General features: G+C 44.7%; 1 protein-coding gene across 1 annotated transcript in view; it reads left to right on the forward strand.

Annotated features, from left to right (window-relative positions):
* trpc7b (transient receptor potential cation channel, subfamily C, member 7b) overlaps nucleotides 1-19,241 on the forward strand; it is a 60,169-nt gene that overhangs the window by 8,953 nt on the left and 31,975 nt on the right. The window contains exons 2-5 of the mRNA XM_090219484.1: nucleotides 212-394; nucleotides 5,121-5,285; nucleotides 7,556-7,772; nucleotides 13,031-13,264. Of these exons, the coding sequence (XP_090075610.1) occupies nucleotides 212-394; nucleotides 5,121-5,285; nucleotides 7,556-7,772; nucleotides 13,031-13,264 (799 nt within the window). The remainder of the gene's footprint in view (nucleotides 1-211; nucleotides 395-5,120; nucleotides 5,286-7,555; nucleotides 7,773-13,030; nucleotides 13,265-19,241) is intronic.

The raw sequence follows: 19,241 nt of genomic DNA on the forward strand, positions 1-19,241 counted from the left end.
TTTTAGGCTGGGTTTCTGTACAGCACTTTGATATATCAGCTGATGTAAGAAGGGCTATATAAATACGTTTGATTAATATCTCTTTCCTTCTCTCTCCCCTTTTCTCTCCTCTCTTTCCATCCTTGCTATTTTCATGTATCCCTTTCTCTGCCTCAATCTCTATCCTCCCACCATTCAACCTCCCCCTCACTTCCTTTCTCTCTCTCCATAGAATGACTACAGAAAGTTGTCCATGCAGTGTAAGGACTTTGTCGTGGGGGTGTTGGACCAGTGCAGAGACACAGAGGAGGTGGAGGCCATCTTGAACGGTGACGTGGACAATTCCCCGCCCAGCGAAAACAACCGGCCCTGCCTCGAACGCGTCAAACTGGCCATTAAATATGAGGTCAAAAAGGTGAGAAACCCTAACCAGGACTGCAACCTGACTGCATTGCTTGACACTGTTGTAAATGACTAACGTTACATTTTGTTTTAGTTTACATGCCAGTATTTATCTGAAAGTATCAGTGGTGTAAAAAGTACCCCATTTTCATACTTGAGTAAAAGTAAAGATACATAAAAAAAATATACTTAAGTATCAAAAGTCAAAGTACAAGTATAAATAATTTCAAATTCCTTATATTAAGCAAAACAGATGGCCATATTTTCTATTTTTTTAATTAACAGATTGCCACAGCCAAGCTCCAACACTCAGATATAATTTACAAGCGAAGCATGTGTTTAGTGAGTCCATCTGTCACAATCGTCGTAGTGAGCGGACCAAGGGCGCAGCGTGATGGAAGTTCCACATCTTTATTACGGTGAAACTTTAAACAAAAACAGTAAACCAATAACGAAATGAGAAAGTAGTGGTGCACAAACACAAAACAATATCCCACAAACACAGGAGGGAAAAATGGCTACCTAAATATGATCCCCAATTGGAGGCAACTATTACCAGCTGCCTCTAATTGGGAACCATACAAAACACCAACATAGAAAATGTAAACTAGAACACCCCCTAGTCACGCCCTGACCTACTACACCATAGAGAACCAAGGGCTCTCTATGGTCAGGGCGTGACACCATCAAATCAGAGATAGTAGGGATGACCAGGGATGTTCTTTGTGCTTGAATTGGACCATTTTCCTGTCCTGCCAAGCATTCAAAAAGTAATGAGTAGTTTTGTATCACGTTTCAGGAGAAGAACCAGATGCAAACAGTGTCAAAGTAACAAAAGTGTAATACTAGAACAGGGGCAGGCAAAACGACAGGTCAATGGCAGGCAGAGGTCAGTAATCCAGATCAGAGTCCATAAAGAACAGAACTGCAGGCAGTCTCGGGGTCAGGGCAGGCAGAGGTCAATAATCTAGGGTGGTGTGACAAGGTACAGAATGGCAGGTAGGCTCAGGGTCAGGGCAGGCAGAAATGCTCAAAACCAGGAAAACTAGTAAACAGCAACTATAACAAGATAGGTGCAAGGGGAAAACCAATGGTAGGCTTGACGAACAAAACAAACTGGCAACAGACAAACAGAGAACACAGGTGTAAATACACTGGGGATAACAGGGAAGATGGGCAACACCTGGAGAGGGGTGGAGACAAGCATAAAGACAGGTGAAACAGATCAGGGTGTGACACTTTTGGGTGTCAGGGGAAATGTACATAATTTTCATTAGGAATGTAGTGAAGTAAAAGTAAAAGTTGTCAAAAATATAAATAGTGAAGTAAAGTACAAAATAACCCCAAAAACTACTTAAGTAGTATTTTAAAATAGTTTTGCTTAAGTACTTTACACCACTGGATAGCATTGATTGTACATAAAGCATTTGACTGCATTTGTCTGTTGGACCTTATTGTTAACTGCTGTAATTGTATGCGGAAATTTGGATTTAGGTTCAATCTAGACAATTCAGGGAGAGCATTGGATCAGTGATGTAGTATTGCAGTAGTGATGCAGCACACACATCTCGTGTGTGTGTGTGTGTGTGTGTGTGTGTGTGTGTGTGTGTGTGTGTGCGTGCGTGTGTGTGTCCCAAGGCCTGGTAGCGTTTGTAAATATCAGACTATCGAGCCTGTCTCAGAGTGCTTATCCCTCTCATACCAAAAGTGTTTCAGCTAAATGTCAAACCACATCAACTCTCCCTTCATTACCCGGGACTCACAGAGACTGACACACACAAACACATACACACACTCATACACACACAGTTCAACAATAAACGTATGCATGTTTATCTGACCCTATGGTTGATCATCCTGTATTGAAACATCATGAGACATTAGTACCATCAGGGCTCATATCATCTAAGCCATAATAATGTATACTCCAGCCTGTCTGGAAGCATCCGGGGACACAGTAGAGTGTAGTGTATGGGCTGTTTTCCCAAAGCAGGGGAGCGTGGCCACAGCAGTGTGTTAATCAACCTGCCAGACTGGCCCCCGATACTAGTGTGTAAACTGAGGGAAACAGACATACACACACACACACACACACTTAGAGGGTGTCTCAGGGAGAGTTGGGATATGCAAAAAAACACATTTCCAAATCACAGATATTATTGTATTATGCACAATTGTGCATGTGTTAAACAGGACAAATATAAGCACCCACGAAATGATGAACTATTATTAGTCATTACAGACAGAGAATAGCTGACAGGAACAACAGATACATTTAAAGTGCAGACCTTTCCTATGGTGCACTGCTTGAAGAGTTAAAATTATTTTAAAAGTTGGAATTTGCCAGCAAATGTTTGTGATTTGTATCCAACTTGACTGCAGGGAACTGACTGAACCTTTTATTCTTGGCTTGTTTATTGCTCAAATCAAATCGAATTGTATTAGTCACATGCACCGAATATAACAGTGAAATGCTTGTCGCTAACCAACAATGGGGTTTAAAAAAAATATGAATAAGAATAAGAAAAAAAAGTAACAAGTAATTAAAGAGCAGCAGTAAAATAACAATAGCAAGACTATATACAGGGGGGAACTGGTCCAGAGTCAATGTGCGGAGGCACCAGTTAGTTGAGGTAATATGTACATATAGGTAGAGTTATTAAAGTGACTATGTATAGATGATAACAACAGAGAGTAGCAGCGGTCTAAAAGAGGGGGGTGGGGGGTGATGTAAATAGTCTGGGTGGCCATTTGATTAGGTGTTCAGGAGTCTTATGGCTTGGTGGTAGAAGCCGTTTAGAAGCCTCTTGGACCTAGACTTGGCGCTCCGGTACCGCTTGCTATGCGGTAGCGGAGAGAACAGTCTATGACTAGAGTGGCTGGAGTCTTTGACAATTTCTAGGGCCTTCCTCTGACACCGCCTGGTATAGAGGTCCTGGATGGCACGAAGCTTGGCCCTAGTGATGTACTGGGCTGTACGCACTACCCTCTGTAGTGCCTTGCGTTTGGAGGCCGAGCAGTTGCCATACCAGGCAGTGATGCAACCAGTGTGTGTGTGCAGCTATAGAACCTTTTGAGGAGCTGAGGACCCATGCCAAACCTTTTCAGTCTCCTGATGGGGAATAGGTTTTGTCGTGCCATCTTCACAACTGGCTTGGTGTGCTTGGACCATGTTAGTTTGTTGGTGATGTTGACACCAAGGAACTTGAAGCTCTCAACCAGCTCCACTACAGCCCAGTCGATGAGAATGTGGGCGTGCTTGGTCCTCTTTTTCCTGCAGTCCACAATCATCTCCTTTGTCTTGATCACGTTGCGGGAGAGGTTGTTGTCCTGGCACCACACAGCCAGGTCTCTGACCTCCTCCCTAAAGGCTGTCTCGTCGTTGTCGGTGATCAGGCCTACCACTGTTGTGTCATAGACAAACTTAATGATGGTGTGCCTGGCCGTGTAGTCATGAGTGAACAGGGAGTACAGGAGGGGACTGAGCACGCACCCCTGAGGAGCCCCTGTGTTGAGGATCAGCGTGGCGGATGTGTTGTTACCTACCCTTATCACCTGGGGGCTGCCCAATAGGAAGACCAAGATCCAGTTGCAGAAGGAGGTGTTTAGTCACAGGATCCTTAGCTTATTGATGAGCTTTGAGGGCACTGTGGTATTGAACGCTGAAATGTAGTCAATGAATAGCGTTCTCACAATAGCGTTCCTTTTGTCCGGGTGGGAAAGGGCAGTGTGGAGTGCAATAGAGATTCATCATCTGTCGATGTGTTTTGGCAGTATGCAAATTGGAGTAGGTCTAGGGATTCCCGGATAATGGTGTTGATGTGAGCCATGACCAGACTTTTCAAAGCACTTCATGGCTACAGACGTGAGTGGTACGGGTTGGTAGTCACTTAGGCAGGTTACCTTAGTGTTCTTGGGCACAGGGACTATGGTGGTCTGCTTAAAACATGTTGGTATGACAGACTCGGACAAGGAGAGGTTGAATTGTCAGTGAAGTTTGAAAATGCCAATTGGTCAGCGCATAATCGCAGTACACGTCCTGGTTATCCGTCTGGCCCTGCGGCCTTGTGAATGTTGACTTGTTTAAAGGTCTTCTCACATTGGCTGTGGAGGGCGTGATCACACAGTTTTCCGGAACAGCTGGTGCTCTCATGCATGTTTCAGTGTTATTTGCCTCGAGGCAAGAATATAAGTAGTTTAGCTCATCTGGTAGGCTCGTGTCACTGGGCAGCTCTCAGCTGTGCTTCCCTTTGTAGTCTGTAATGGTTTTCAAGCCCTGTCACATCCAACGAGCTTCAGAGCCGGTCTACTACGATTCAATCTTAGTCCTGTAATAACACTTTTCCTGTTTGATGGGCACAGCGGGATTTCTTATGAGCTTCTGGGTTAGGGTCCCGCTCCTTGAAAGCGGCAGCTCTAGCCTTTAGCTCAGTGCAGGTGTTGCATGTAATCTATGGATTCTGCTGTAGCTATATGACTGTAGTTTTAATTATTTTATACAGTTCATGGCCCACACTTCCTGTCAGCAGGAGTAAGAACTCACCCACACTTCCTGTCAGCAGGAGCAAGAACTTTGTGCTTTGCTAATATACAGTAGCCGTCTTTATGTAAGTGTGGGACAGTGTGTTTTCATCTCTCTCTCTCTCTCTCTCTCTCTCTCTCTCTCTCTCTTTCTCTCTCTCTCTCTGTTTTTTAATTATATTTAGTGTGTTTCCATCTCTCCCTCTCTCTGTCTGTAGTTTGTGGCCCATCCTAACTGCCAGCAGCAGCTGCTGACTATCTGGTATGAGAACCTGTCAGATCTGAGGCAGCAGTCCATCGGAGTCAAGTGTTGGACCGTTCTGGCGGTCAGCTTGGGACTGCCCTTCTTGGCTCTCGCCTACTGGATCATGCCCTGCAGCAAGGTAATGAATGTATGCAGACGCACCTACAGTATACACACACACACCTGCGTGCTTAAGTGCACACACAGACAATGTGTGTGTGTGTGTGTGTGTGTGTGTGTGTGTGTGTGTGTGTGTGTGTGTGTGTGTGTGTGTGTGTGTGTGTGTGTGTGTGTGTGTGTGTGTGTGTGTGTGTTTGACACCTGGCGTGTGGGAGCAGTAATACCCTTGTGGGGGTTCTAGGGGCTGTTGTCAGTAAGATGATTTCTAACCAATGGACGACAGACAGTTAGAGAGGCAACTCCTCCTATAGCAGGAGGAAGACACTGTAAATATCACACTAACCTTAACCTCCACTGGCAGGTCCCTCCCAGCATCCTCTGACACTGGCACAGCCTCTGGAGAGACAGGAAGAGAAAGGAAAGGACATAAAAAGAGCAAGCCAAGGGGAATTAAGTGGGTAGGGAGCGGAACGGTGACAGGAGAGTGGAGAAGGATGCATAAGAGTGAGTGAGCGAGAGAGAGAGAGAGAGAGAGAGGAGAGGAAATGGACAGAGACTGACTGAGGGAGGGAGGGAGAGAGGGAGAGAGGGAGAGAGGGAGAGAGGGAGAGAGGGAGAGAGGGAGGGAGGGAGGGAGGGAGGGAGGGAGGGAGGGAGGGAGGGAGGGAGGGAGGGAAATGGACAGAGACTAAGGGGAAAGATGGGAGACTGAGGGAGTCTGAGAGAGAGAGATGGAGGGAGTATGGATTGAGGGGTGATCAGAGATGGTCTCTGCTGATGATGTCTGTAATAGGACCATATCAGGGTCCAGTCACCCCTTTTACTGCTGCTAACACCTACTGAGAGAGACACAGGCAGCCAAGACCCCTCCACACTGAGAAGTACAGCAGGATCTCTCCCTACCGCAATCTGCTGAGAATCCAAATGGAACCTTATATTTTCTCCCTACATAGTGCACTACGTTTAGTAAAAAGTAGTCCATTACATTATAGGAATATGGTGCAGTTTGGGACGTAGCTAGTTCCTGTTCAGAGTAAACAGATGTAAACAGATGGGAAAGACACACACCTGATTGATTTGGTTAAGATGGCAATGTGGCGGCAGGTAGTCTAGCACTTAGAGCGTTGGATCAGTTACAGAAAGGCAGCTGGTTCGAATCCCACAAATCTGCCGATGTGCCCTTGAGCAAGACACTTACACCTAATTGCGTCTGTAAGTCGCTCTGGATAAGAGTGTCTGCTATATGACTGATGTAAATGTGGTGATCAACACCCTTGATGTACTGTTGGTTGCTGTGGGACACGCACACAGCACAATGGCTGTGTGTTAAATGAACAAGCTTGCATGTTAATATTTACAAATACATGTGCCTGTGATTTTGAGTGCATAGTTTTGAATGTTAAGTGTGTCGATCTGCATCCCTCTGAAGCATAACTGTGTTTATGTTGGTGTGCCACTCTGTACCTGTCTGATTCTCTATTTCTGAATAGTAGAACACACAACCAGATTCATATTTCACACACACTGTCTTATTTAGTGTTTTCTCTTCAGACTTTGATTTCTGGACATGGGCCACTAGAGGGTCAATAAAATAGAAGTTCTGTTAGCTACCCTCCAATGGAGAATTGTTCTATTCAGTTGACAGGAGTATTGAGTCTGACTCCAATTCTGACTTAGCTGATCCCTAAGTCTGACTTAACTGAATGTTTTGTTTTTCAGCCTCAGGTTAGAGACTATAGTCCACACTAGTTCCACTAAGTCAGTTTATTATGACACCTCCTGACAGTGATACTGTTTCTTTGCAATATCATGTACACATTTAACATGGATTTATTACATTTAAGCAATAAGGCACCTCTATGGTTTGTGGTATATGGCTAATATATCACGACTAAGGGATGTTCTTAGCACGACGGAATGCAGAGTGCCTGGATGCAGACCTTAGCCGTGGTATATTGGCCATAGCCCACAATCCCCTGAGGTGCCTTGTTGCTGTTATAAACTTGTTACAAACATAATGACAGCAGTAACAATACATGTTTTGTCATACCTGTGGTATATGTTCTGACATACCACAGCTGTCAGCCAATCAGCATTCAGGGCTTATAATCACATTTGAACCATTTAGTAAACACTTTTATCCAGAGGGACTTAGTGCATTCATCTTAAGATAGCGAGGCAAGACATCCACATCACAGTCACAGTGAGTCGACATTCTCCTCGATGAAGCAGCTATGTGTAAAGAAAGACTAATACAGTTGTTGTATGTTTTGACCCTGTTTGTTTTAGTTGGGTCAGATCCTGAGAAGTCCTTTCATGAAGTTTGTGGCCCACGCCGTGTCCTTCACCATCTTCCTGGGCCTGCTGGTCATCAACGCCTCAGACCGCTTTGAGGGGGTCAAGAACCTGCCCAACGAGACCATCACTGACCACCCTCGTCAGGTGTTCCGGGTCAAGACCACTCAGTTCTCCTGGACGGAGATGCTGATCATGAAGTGGGTGCTGGGTGAGTAGGGGAGAGGGAGAGAAGGGGATAGAGGTAAGAGGGGAGGAAATGAGGGAGGTAAGAGGAAGAATGTGAGGGAATGGATTTAAGAGAGAAAGAAGGAAAGGATGGTGGATGGAGAGAAAGAAATGGGAAAAGAGAAAGAAAGAGAGTGGTGCCCACAAACATAAGATCAATCATTACAAAAGAATCCACTGGTTTCTCCGTCTCTTCTTCCCCCCCCCCCCCTCCCCCCCCCCCCCCCCCTCTCACTCTCACTCTCTCTCAATTAAATGTACATTTATTCCATTTCAATTTAAGGGCTTTTATTGCCATGGAAAACAACAGCAAGTGAAATAGATAATACACAAATGTGAAATGAAAAAAGAAGTGAAACAGTGAATGTTACACTCACAAAGTTCCAAAAGAATAAAGACATTTCAAATGTCATATTATGTCTATATACAGTGTTGTACCGATGTGCAAATAGTTCAAATAAAAAAGGGAAATAAATAAAAATAAATCTAGGTTGTATTTAAAATGGTGTTTGTTCTTCACTAGTTGCCCTTTTCTTGTGGCAACAGGTCACACATCTTGCTGCTGTGATGGCACACTGTGGTATTTCACCCAATAGATATGGGAGTTAATCAAAATGGGATCTGCTTTCAAATTCTTTGTGGGTCTGTGTAATCTGAGGGAAATATGTGTCACTAATATGGTCATACATTTGGCAGGAGGTTAGGAAGTGCAGCTCAGTTTCCACCTCATTTTGTGGGCAGTGAGCACATAGCCTGTCTTCTTGTCACACCCTGTTCTGTTTACCTGTCCTTGTGCTGTCCTTGTTATTGTCTCCACTCCCTCCAGGTGTCACCCATCTTCCCCAGGTATTTAAACCTGGGTTTTCTGTCTGTCTGTGCCAGTTTGTCTTGTATGTTCCAAGTCAATCAGTGTGGGTTTTCCCATGCTGCCTTTTCTATTCTCTTATGCTAGTCCTCCCGGTTTTGACCATTGCCTGTTCTGGATTCTGTACCCGCCTGCCTGACCATTCTGCCTGCCCTGACCTCGAGCCTGCCTGACCATTCTGCCTGCCCTGACCTCGAGCCTGCCTGCCACACTGTACCTCCTGGACTCTGAACTGGTTTTTGCCATTTTCCTGTCCACGACCATTCTGTTGCCTACCCTTTTGGAATATAATAAATATCAAAGACTCAAACCATTTGCCTCCTGTGTCTGCATCTGGGTTTCGCCTTGTGCTCTTATACTTGAGAGCCATGTTGAGAGCCATGTCTGCCTACGGCGGCCTTTCTCAATAGTAAGGCTATGTTCACTGAGTCTGTACATAGTCAAAGATTTCCTTAAGTTTGGGTCAGTCACAGTTTTCAGGTATTCTGCCACTGTGTACTCTCTGTGTAGGGCCAAATAGCATTCTAGTTTGCTCCGTTTTTTTGTTGTAAATTCATTCCAATGTGTCAAGTAATTCTTTTTTTTTCTCATGATTTGGTTGGGTCTTATTGTGTTGCTGTCCTGGGGCTCTGTAGGTTCTGTTTGTGTTTGTAAACAGAGGCCCAGGACCAGCTTGCTTGGGGAGCTCTTCTCCAGGTTAATTTCTCTGTAGGTGATGGCTTTGTTACGGAAGGTTTGGGAATTGCTTCCTTTCAGGTGGTTGAAGAATTGAACCTTCTCTTTTCTGGATTTTGATAATTAGCGGGTATCGCCCTAATTCTGCTCTGCATGCATTATTTGGTGTTCTACGTTGTACACTGAGGACATTTTTGCAGAATTCTACATGCCGAGTCTCAATTTGGTGTTTGTCCCATTTAGTGAATTCTTGGTTGGTGAGCGGACCCCAGCCCTCACAACCATAAAGGGCAATGGGTTCTATAACTGATTCAAGTATTTTTTGCCAGATCCTAATTGGTATGTCAAATTTGATGTTCTTCTTGCCTTGCCTTGTCTCTCAGCTCATTCACAGCTGTGTGGAAGTTACCTGTGGTGCTGATGTTTAGGCCGAGTTATTTCTAGTTTTTTGTGTGCTCTAGGGCAACGGTGTCTAAATGGAATTTGTATTTGTGGTCCTGGCAACTAGACCTTTTTTGGAACACCATTATTTTTGTCTTACTGAGATTTACTGTCATGGCCCAGGTCTGACAGAATCTGTGCAGAAGATCTAGGTGCTGCTGTAGGCCCTCCTTGGTTGGTGACAGAAGCACCAGATCATCAGCAGTAGACGTTTGACTTCAGATTCTAGTAGGGTGAGGCTGGGTGCTGCAGGCTGTTCTGGTGCCCGCGCCAACTCGTTGATATATATGTTGAAGAGGGTGGGGCTTAAGATGCATCCCTGTCTCACCCCCTGGCCCTGTGGAAAGAAATGTGTTGATTCTAAGTTTTGTATGTGATCATGTATATGTTTTTGCTGTTTGTTTGTTGTAATAGAGACAAAAAGATTGGAGAAGTGGTTTATCCCCACATCTCTGTTTTGTATAGATAACTTTTCTTGTTGTTTTATTCGAGTTTCAAATTTTACCAGAAGTGGTTAGATTCTATGGATTCTTCAATTACATGAGTTGATTTCTGACGTGCTGTCCCTTCTTTTTCCATAGTGTATTTCTGTATTGTTTTAGTGATTCACCATATTGAAGGTGTAAGCTCAGGTTTTCTGGGTCTCTATGTTTTGGTTGGATAGGTTTTTCAATTTCTTTCTCAGGTTTTTGCATTCTTCATCAAACCATTTGTCATTGTTGTTCATTTTCTTAGGCTGTCTCCTTGACATTTGTAGATTTGATAGGGAAACTGAGAGGTCAAATATACTGTTTAGGTTTTCTACTGCCAAGTTTACACCTTCACTTGAATTTGATGGTGCCTAATTGTTTTTGGTTGATTTCCACACTACTTTCCTCCCATCTATAGCATTTCTTAATATTATTCAGTTATTTTTGTGACTCAAGATTGAGCACAGCTCTGTTCAAGTAGAGTGTGATTTTGCTGTGATCTGGTAGGGATGTCAGTGGGCTGACTGTGAACGCTCTGAGAGACTCTGGGTTGAGGTCAGTGATAAAGTAGTCTACAGTACTACTGCCAAGAGATGAGCTATAGGTGTACCTACCGTAGAAGTCTCATAAAAGCCTACCACATACCCAGCGTCTGACAGAGCTGCAGGAGTTGTGACCTGTTTTTGTTGGTTATGTTGTCGTAGTTGTGCCTAGAGGGGCAAATATGGGAGGGAATGCTGTCACCTCCAGGTAGGTGTTTGTCCCCCTGTGTGCTGAGGTGTCAGGTTCTTGTCCAGTTCTGGCATTTAGGTCACCAGAGACTAGTACATGTCCCTGGGCCTGGAAATGGTTGATCTCCCCGTCTAGGATGGAGAAGCTGTCACCGTTAACTTGTTATGGCTACAATCCCGCTAAAGGGATCGATATGACAACTACCAGTGAAAATAGAGGGTGCCAAATTCAAACCACAGAAATCTCATAATTCCTAAAACATACACGTGTCTTATATCATTTTAAAGGTAATCTTGTTGTTAATCCCACCAAAGAGTCTGATTTCAAATATGCTTTTCAGCAAAAGCACTACAAACGATTATGTTAGGTCTCCACCAAACCACAATAAGCACAGCCATTTTCCAGCGAAATATAGCATTCACAAAAAGCAGAAATAGAGATAAAATTAATCACTAACCTTGAATTATCTTCATCAGATGACACTCATTGGACTTCATGTTACACAATACATGCATGTTTTGTTTGATTAAGATCATATTTATATAAAGAGATCTGAGTTCACATTGGCGTATTAGATTCACTAGTTCCAAAAACATCAAGTGATTTTGCATAGCCACACCGTTTCAACAGAAATACTCATCATAAATGTAGATGATAATACAAGTTATACACATGGAATTATATATAGACCTCTGCTTAATGCAACCGCTGTGTCAGATTTCAAAAAACATTTACGGAAAAAGCAACCCATGCAATAATCTGAGACGGCGCTCAGAACAGAAGCCAAATTAGCCGCCATGTTGGAGTCAACAGAAACCAGAAAATACATGATAAATGTTTCCTTACCTTTGATGAACTTCATCAGAATGCAGTCCTAGGAATCCCAGGTCCACAATAAATGCTTGATTTGCTTCGAAAATGTCCGTTATTTATGTCCAATTAGCTACTTTGGTTATCGCGTTTGGTAAACAATTCCAAAGTCACAAAGCGCGTCCACTATAACGTGACGAAATGTCCAAAAGTTCCGTAACAGTCAGTAGAAACATGTCAAACGATGTACTGAATCAATCTTTAGATTGTTGTTTACATATATCTTGAATAACGTTCCAACCGGAGAATTAGAATGACTTCAGATGACCGGTGGAACGCAGGTGCTTCCCCTGTGAACGCGCATGGATAAAGCATGGTCAACTCGTGGCAGTGGTGACTATTTCCTGTCTCATTCGACCCCCCTTCACATTATAGTCATCAGACAAAGTTCTATTCATTGTTGACATCTAGTGGTAGGCGTAGGAAGTGAAAACTCATCCATAGATCGCTGTAATTTCAATGAGAGCTTGGTTGAAAATCTGCCACCCCTAGAAAAAATCCAAACAGGAAGTGGAATTTCTCAGGTTTTTGCCTGCAATATGAGTTCTGTTATACTCACAGACATAATTCAAACAGTTGGCCGTTTACAATGGGCACCTTTTCATTCAAGCTACTCAATACTGCCCCTGCAGCCATAAAAAGTTAAAGGATGGGAATTCTATTGGGGGATATATGTTGCAGACATGAGGACATTTTCCTCTGTTGAGAACATGTCCTTATTCATTTCTAGACACATGTAAAATGTTCCTGTTTTGACTAATTTAATAAAGTGGGTTAGGTCTGCTCTATAACAAATTAGCATAACACCTGAGTCTCTTCCCTGTTTCACACCTGGTATTTTGGTGGGTGGGACTACCAGCTCTCTGTAACCTAGAGGGCAACCAGTGGGTCCATCTCCTTTATACTTTATACCATGTTTCTTATTGGTTGACAATGTCTGTATTTCCAATCTCTTTGATGAATTCCGGGTTCCTGCTCTTTAGGGAAAAGGCGTCATCTGCCCTTGGCCTAAAGAGCAGGATCCCAGACTTCATCAAAGAAATTGGAAATACAGACATTCTCAACCAACAAGAAACATCAGACCAGAATGAGACAGTAAAAGCTTTGTGTTCCATAGTGTATAGAGTTGTTTTTGTGTGGTTTAGGCCCAGACCACCATCTCTCTCTCTCTCTCTCTCTCTCTCTCAGGTATGATCTGGTCAGAGGTCAAGGAGATCTGGGTGGACGGCCCTAGAGAGTACGTGAATCACCTATGGAACGTGTTAGACTTCGGCATGTTGTCTATCTTCGTAGCATCGTTCACCGCTCGGCTCATGGCCTTCCTCAAGGCCTCCAAGGCCCAGCTGTACGTAGACCAGTTTGTGACCAACGAAGACATCCGCAACGCGTCCCTACCTACTGAGGTTGCCTACTACACCTATGGTGCGTGGAAATATACAGTTGGCATTCTCATTTTCTACCCTTCTACGAGTGTCTACATTAGCCACTGTGCTCTAGTACCCTTCACAGTACACTGCTCAAGCCCCCTAATCACTGCCGTCATCTTGTGGTGTGGGGTTGTTATGACAACGACTGTTTAAAGTAAGCTGCTACGCAGTCTGCATACACACGCATATGCCGGCTTCCCCACTGTTTACACACAAACACTTTGAAACAGCCAACAGACAATGACGCACTCAGTCACACACCCTGATCTCTGGTAGTTGTCTGTGTGCGTATGTGTTTATCTCTCCTGGTGGTTTTGTAATGAGGAAGTATTTTTCAAAGGATGAAAACAAAGTGCTTATGAGTAAACAAATTATTCGTTTTGAACCACTCCGGCGCTGTAAGTTGTCCAGTATTCCCTTAAGACCTCACTCTCTTAAGACCTTTCTCTCTCTCTCCCTCCCCTCTCTCTAATGTATATCTCTCTCCCTCCCCTCTCTCTAATGTATATCTCTCTCACCCTCCCCTCTCTCTCTAATGTATATCTCGCTCTCCCTCCCCTCTCTCTCCCTCCCCTCTCTCTAATGTATATCTCTCTCCCTCCCCTCTCTCTCTAATGTATATCTCTCTCACCCTCCCCCTCTCTCTAATGTATATCTCTCTCACCCTCCCCTCTCTCTAATGTATATCTCTCTCACCCTCCCCCTCTCTCTAATGTATATCTCGCTCTCCCTCCCCTCTCTCTCTAATGTATATCTCTCTCCCTCCCCTCTCTCTCTAATGTATATCTCTCTCACCCTCCCCCTCTCTCTAATGTATATCTCTCTCACCCTCCCCTCTCTCTAATGTATATCTCGCTCTCCCTCCCCTCTCTCTCTAATGTATATCTCTCTCCCTCCCCTCTCTCTCTAATGTATATCTCTCTCACCCTCCCCTCTCTCTCTAATGTATATCTCGCTCTCCCTCCCCTCTCTCTCTAATGTATATCTCTCTCCCTCCCCTCTCTCTCTAATGTATATCTCTCTCCCTCCCCTCTCTCTCTAATGTATATCTCTCTCTCCCTCCCCCTCTCTCGAATGTATATCTCGCTCTCCCTCCCCTCTCTCTCTAATGTATATCTCTCTCACCCTCCCCATTCTCTCTAATGTATATCTCGCTCTCCCTCCCCTCTCTCTCTAATGTATATCTCTCTCACCCTCCCCTCTCTCTCTAATGTATATCTCGCTCTCCCTCCCTTCTCTCTCTAATGTATATCTCTCTCCCTCCCCTCTCTCTCTAATGTATATCTCTCTCCCTCCCCTCTCTCTCTAATGTATATCTCTCTCTCCCTCCCCCTCTCTCGAATGTATATCTCACTCTCCCTCCCCTCTCTCTCTAATGTATATCTCTCTCACCCTCCCCTCTCTCTCTAATGTATATCTCGCTCTCCCTCCCCTCTCTCTCTAATGTATATCTCTCTCACCCTCCCCTCTCTCTCTAATGTATATCTCGCTCTCCCTCCCCTCTCTCTCTAATGTATATCTCTCTCACCCTCCCCTCTCTCTCTAATGTATATCTCGCTCTCCCTCCCCTCTCTCTCTAATGTATATCTCTCTCCCTCCCCTCTCTCTCTAATGTATATCTCTCTCCCTCCCCTCTCTCTCTAATGTATATCTCTCTCTCCCTCCCCCTCTCTCGAATGTATATCTCTCTCCCTCCCCTCTCTCGCTAATGTATATCTCTCTCTCCAATGTATATCTCGCTCTCCCTCCCCCTCTCTCGAATGTATATCTCTCTCCCTCCCCTTTCTCTCGCTAATGTATATCTCTCTCTCCCTCCCCTCTCTCTCTAATGTATATCTCGCTCTCCCTCCCCTCTCTCCCTCTAATGTATATCTCTCCCTCCCCTTTCTCTCTCTAATGTATATCTCTCTCTCCCTCCCCTTTCTCTCTCTAATGTATATCTCTCTCCCTCCCCTTTCTCTCTCTAATGTATATCTCTCTCACCTCCCCTCTCTCTAATGTATATCTCGCTCTCCCTCCCCTCTCTCTCTAATGTATATCTCTCTCCCTCCCCTTTCTCTCTCTAATGTATATCTCTCTCTCCCTCCCCCTCTCTCTAATGTATATCTCGCTCCCTCCCCTTTCTCTCTCTAATGTATATATCTCTCTCCCTCCCCTTTCTCTCTCTAATGTATATCTCTCTCTCGCTCCCCTTCCTCTCTCTCTAATGTATATCTCTCTCCCTCCCCTTTCTCTCTGTCTAATGTATATCTCTCTCCCTCCCCTTTCTGTCGCTCTAATGTATATATCTCTCTCCCACCCCTTTCTCTCTCTTTAATGTATATCTCTCTCTCCCTCCCCTTTCTCTCTCTCTACTGTATATCTCTCTCTCCCTCCCCTTTCTCTCTCTCTAATGTATATCTCTCTCCCTCCCCTTTCTCTCTCTCTAATGTATATCTCTCTCCCTCCCCTTTCTCTCTCTCTAATGTATATCTCTCTCCCTCCCCTTCCTCTCTCTCTAATGTATATCTCTCTTCCCCTCCCCGTTCTCTCTCTCTAATGTATATCTCTCTCCCTCCCCTCTCTCTCTAATGTATATCTCTCTCCCTCCCCTCTCTCTCTAATGTATATCTCTCTCTCCCTCCCCCTCTCTCGAATGTATATCTCGCTCTCCCTCCCCTCTCTCTCTAATGTATATCTCTCTCACCCTCCCCTCTCTCTCTAATGTATATCTCGCTCTCCCTCCCCTCTCTCTCTAATGTATATCTCTCTCACCCTCCCCTCTCTCTCTAATGTATATCTCGCTCTCCCTCCCCTCTCTCTCTAATGTATATCTCTCTCCCTCCCCTTTCTCTCTCTAATGTATATCTCTCTCCCTCCCCTCTCTCTCTAATGTATATCTCTCTCTCCCTCCCCCTCTCTCGAATGTATATCTCTCTCCCTCCCTCTCTCTCTAATGTATATCTCTCTCTCCAATGTATATCTCGCTCTCCCTCCCCCTCTCTCGAATGTATATCTCTCTCCCTCCCCTTTCTCTCGCTAATGTATATCTCTCTCTCCCTCCCCTCTCTCTCTAATGTATATCTCTCTCTCCCTCCCCTCTCTCTCTAATGTATATCTCGCTCTCCCTCCCCTCTCTCCCTCTAATGTATATCTCTCCCTCCCCTTTCTCTCTTTAATGTATATCTCTCTCTCCCTCCCCTTTCTCTCTCTAATGTATATCTCTCTCCCTCCACTTTCTCTCTCTAATGTATATCTCTCTCCCTCCCCTCTCTCTCTAATGTATATCTCTCTCCCTGCCCTCTCTCTCTAATGTATATCTCTCTCCCTCCACTCTCTCTCTAATGTATATCTCTCTCCCTGCCCTCTCTCTCTAATGTATATCTCTCTCCCGCCCCTTTCTATCTCTAATGTATATCTCTCTCTCCCTCTCCTCTCTCTCTAATGTATATCTCGCTCTCCCTCCCCTCTCTCTCTAATGTATATCTCTCTCCCTCCCCTTTCTCTCTCTAATGTATATCTCTCTCTCCCTCCCCTCTCTCTCTAATGTATATCTCGGTCTCCCTCCCCTCTCTCTCTAATGTATATCTCTCTCCCTCCCCTTTCTCTCTCTAATGTATATCTCTCTCACCCTCCCCTCTCTCTCTAATGTATATCTCGCTCTCCCTCCCCTCTCTCTCTAATGTATATCTCTCTCCCTCCCCTTTCTCTCTCTAATGTATATCTCTCTCTCTTTCCCCTCTCTCTCTAATGTATATCTCGCTCCCTCCCCTTTCTCTCTCTAATGTATATATCTCTCCCCCTCCCCTTTCTCTCTCTAATGTATATCTCTCTCTCCCTCCCCTTCTTCTCTCTCTAATGTATATCTCTCTCTCCCTCCCCTTTCTCTCTGTCTAATGTATATCTCTCTCCCTCCCCTTTCTCTGTCTCTAATGTATATCTCTCTCCCTCCCCTTTCTCTCCCTCTAATGTATATCTCTCTCTCCCTGCCCTTCTTCTCTCTCTAATGTATATCTCTCTCTCCCTCCCCTTTCTCTCCCTCTAATGTATATCTCTCTCCCTCCCCTCTCTCTCTATTCTCTCTCTAATGTATATCTCTCTCTCCCTCCCCTTTCTCTCGCTCTAATGTATATCTCTCTCCCTCCCCTTTCTCTCCCTCTAATGTATATCTCTCTCCCTCCCCTTTCTCTCTCTCTCTAATGTATGTCTCTCTCCCTCCCCTCTCTCGCTAATGTATATCTCTCTCCCTCCCCTTCCTCTCTCTCTAATGTATATCTCTCTCCCTCCCCTTTCTCTCTCTCTAATGTATGTCTCTCTCCCTCCCCTCTCTCTCTAATGTATATCTCTCTCTCCCTCCCCTTCCTCTCTCTCTAATGTATATCTCTCTCCCCCTCCCCGTTCTCGCTCTCTAATGTATATCTCTCTCCCTCCCCTCTCTCTCTAATGTATATCTCTCTCTCCCTCCCCTCTCTCTCTAATGTATGTCTCTCTCCCTCCCCTCTCTCTCTAATGTATATCTCTCTCCCTCCCCTTTCTCTCTCTAATGTATATCTCTCTCTCCCTCCCCTTCCTCTCTCTCTAATGTATATCTCTCTCTCCCTCCCCTTTCTCTCTCTCTACTGTATATCTCTCTCTCCCTCCCCTTTCTCTCTCTCTAATGTATATCTCTCTCCCTCCCCTTTCTCTCTCTCTAATGTATATCTCTCTCCCTCCCCTTTCTCTCTCTCTAATGTATATCTCTCTCCCTCCCCTTTCTCTCTCTCTAATGTATATCTCTCTCCCTCCCCTTTCTCTCTCTCTAATGTATATCTCTCTCCCTCCACCTTTCTCTCTCTCTAATGTATATCTCTCTCCCTCCACTTTCTCTCTCTAATGTATATCTCTCTCCCTCCCCTCTCTCTCTAATGTATATCTCTCTTCCTGCCCTCTCTCTCTAATGTATATCTCTCTCCCTCCACTCTCTCTCTAATGTATATCTATCTCCCTGCCCTCTCTCTCTAATGTATATCTCTCTCCCTCCCCTTTCTTACTCTAATGTATATCTCTCTCTCCCTCTCCTCTCTCTCTAATGTATATCTCGCTCTCCCTCCCCTCTCTCTCTAATGTATATCTCTCTCCCTCCCCTTTCTCTCTCTAATGTATATCTCTCTCTCCCTCCCCTCTCTCTCTAATGTATATCTCGCTCTCCCTCCCCCTCTCTCGAATGTATATCTCTCTCCCTCCCCTTTCTCTCGCTAATGTATATCTCTCTCTCCCTCCCCTCTCTCTCTAATGTATATCTCGGTCTCCCTCCCCTCTCTCTCTAATGTATATCTCTCTCCCTCCCCTTTCTCTCTCTAATGTATATCTCTCTCACCCTCCCCTCTCTCTCTAATGTATATCTCGCTCTCCCTCCCCTCTCTCTCTAATGTATATCTCGCTCCCTCCCCTTTCTCTCTCTTATGTATATATTTCTCTCCCTCCCCTTTCTCTCTCTAATGTATATCTCTCTCTCCCTCCCCTTTCTCTCTCTAATGTATCTCTCTCTCCCTCCCCTCTCTCTCTAATGTATATCTCTCCCTCCCCTTTCTCTCTAATGTTTATCTCTCCCTCCCCTCTTTCTCTAATATGTATCTCTCTCCCTCCCCTCTCTCTCTAATGTATCTCTCTCCCTCCCCTCTCTCTAATGTATATCTCTCCCTCCCATCTCTCTCTAATGTTTGTCTCTCTCTCCCTGTCTCTCTAATCCCTGCATCTCCCTCCATGTTTCTCTCTCCATTACCCCTTCTCCTTTCACCTACCTTGAAATGACATTCACTTTCTACTCTCACTCTCCCAACAACATCTCATAGTTTCGCTTAGAAGTGATGTAGTATGAATAAACGCGTATGTTTGACGGATGAATTCCACGCGTTTTACTGGTTTGATTCTGCATGGTAATGGGGTTGAAACAGGAACAGCTCAAAGTTGAACAGTTTAAGCATTACTTCCGAGGGGTTACGGTTAGGGCTGTG

This window comes from Oncorhynchus mykiss, chromosome 25 (genome assembly GCF_057628025.1).
Source record: "Oncorhynchus mykiss isolate SJ-2025 chromosome 25, ASM5762802v1, whole genome shotgun sequence".
NCBI classification, from domain to species: Eukaryota; Metazoa; Chordata; class Actinopteri; order Salmoniformes; family Salmonidae; genus Oncorhynchus; species Oncorhynchus mykiss.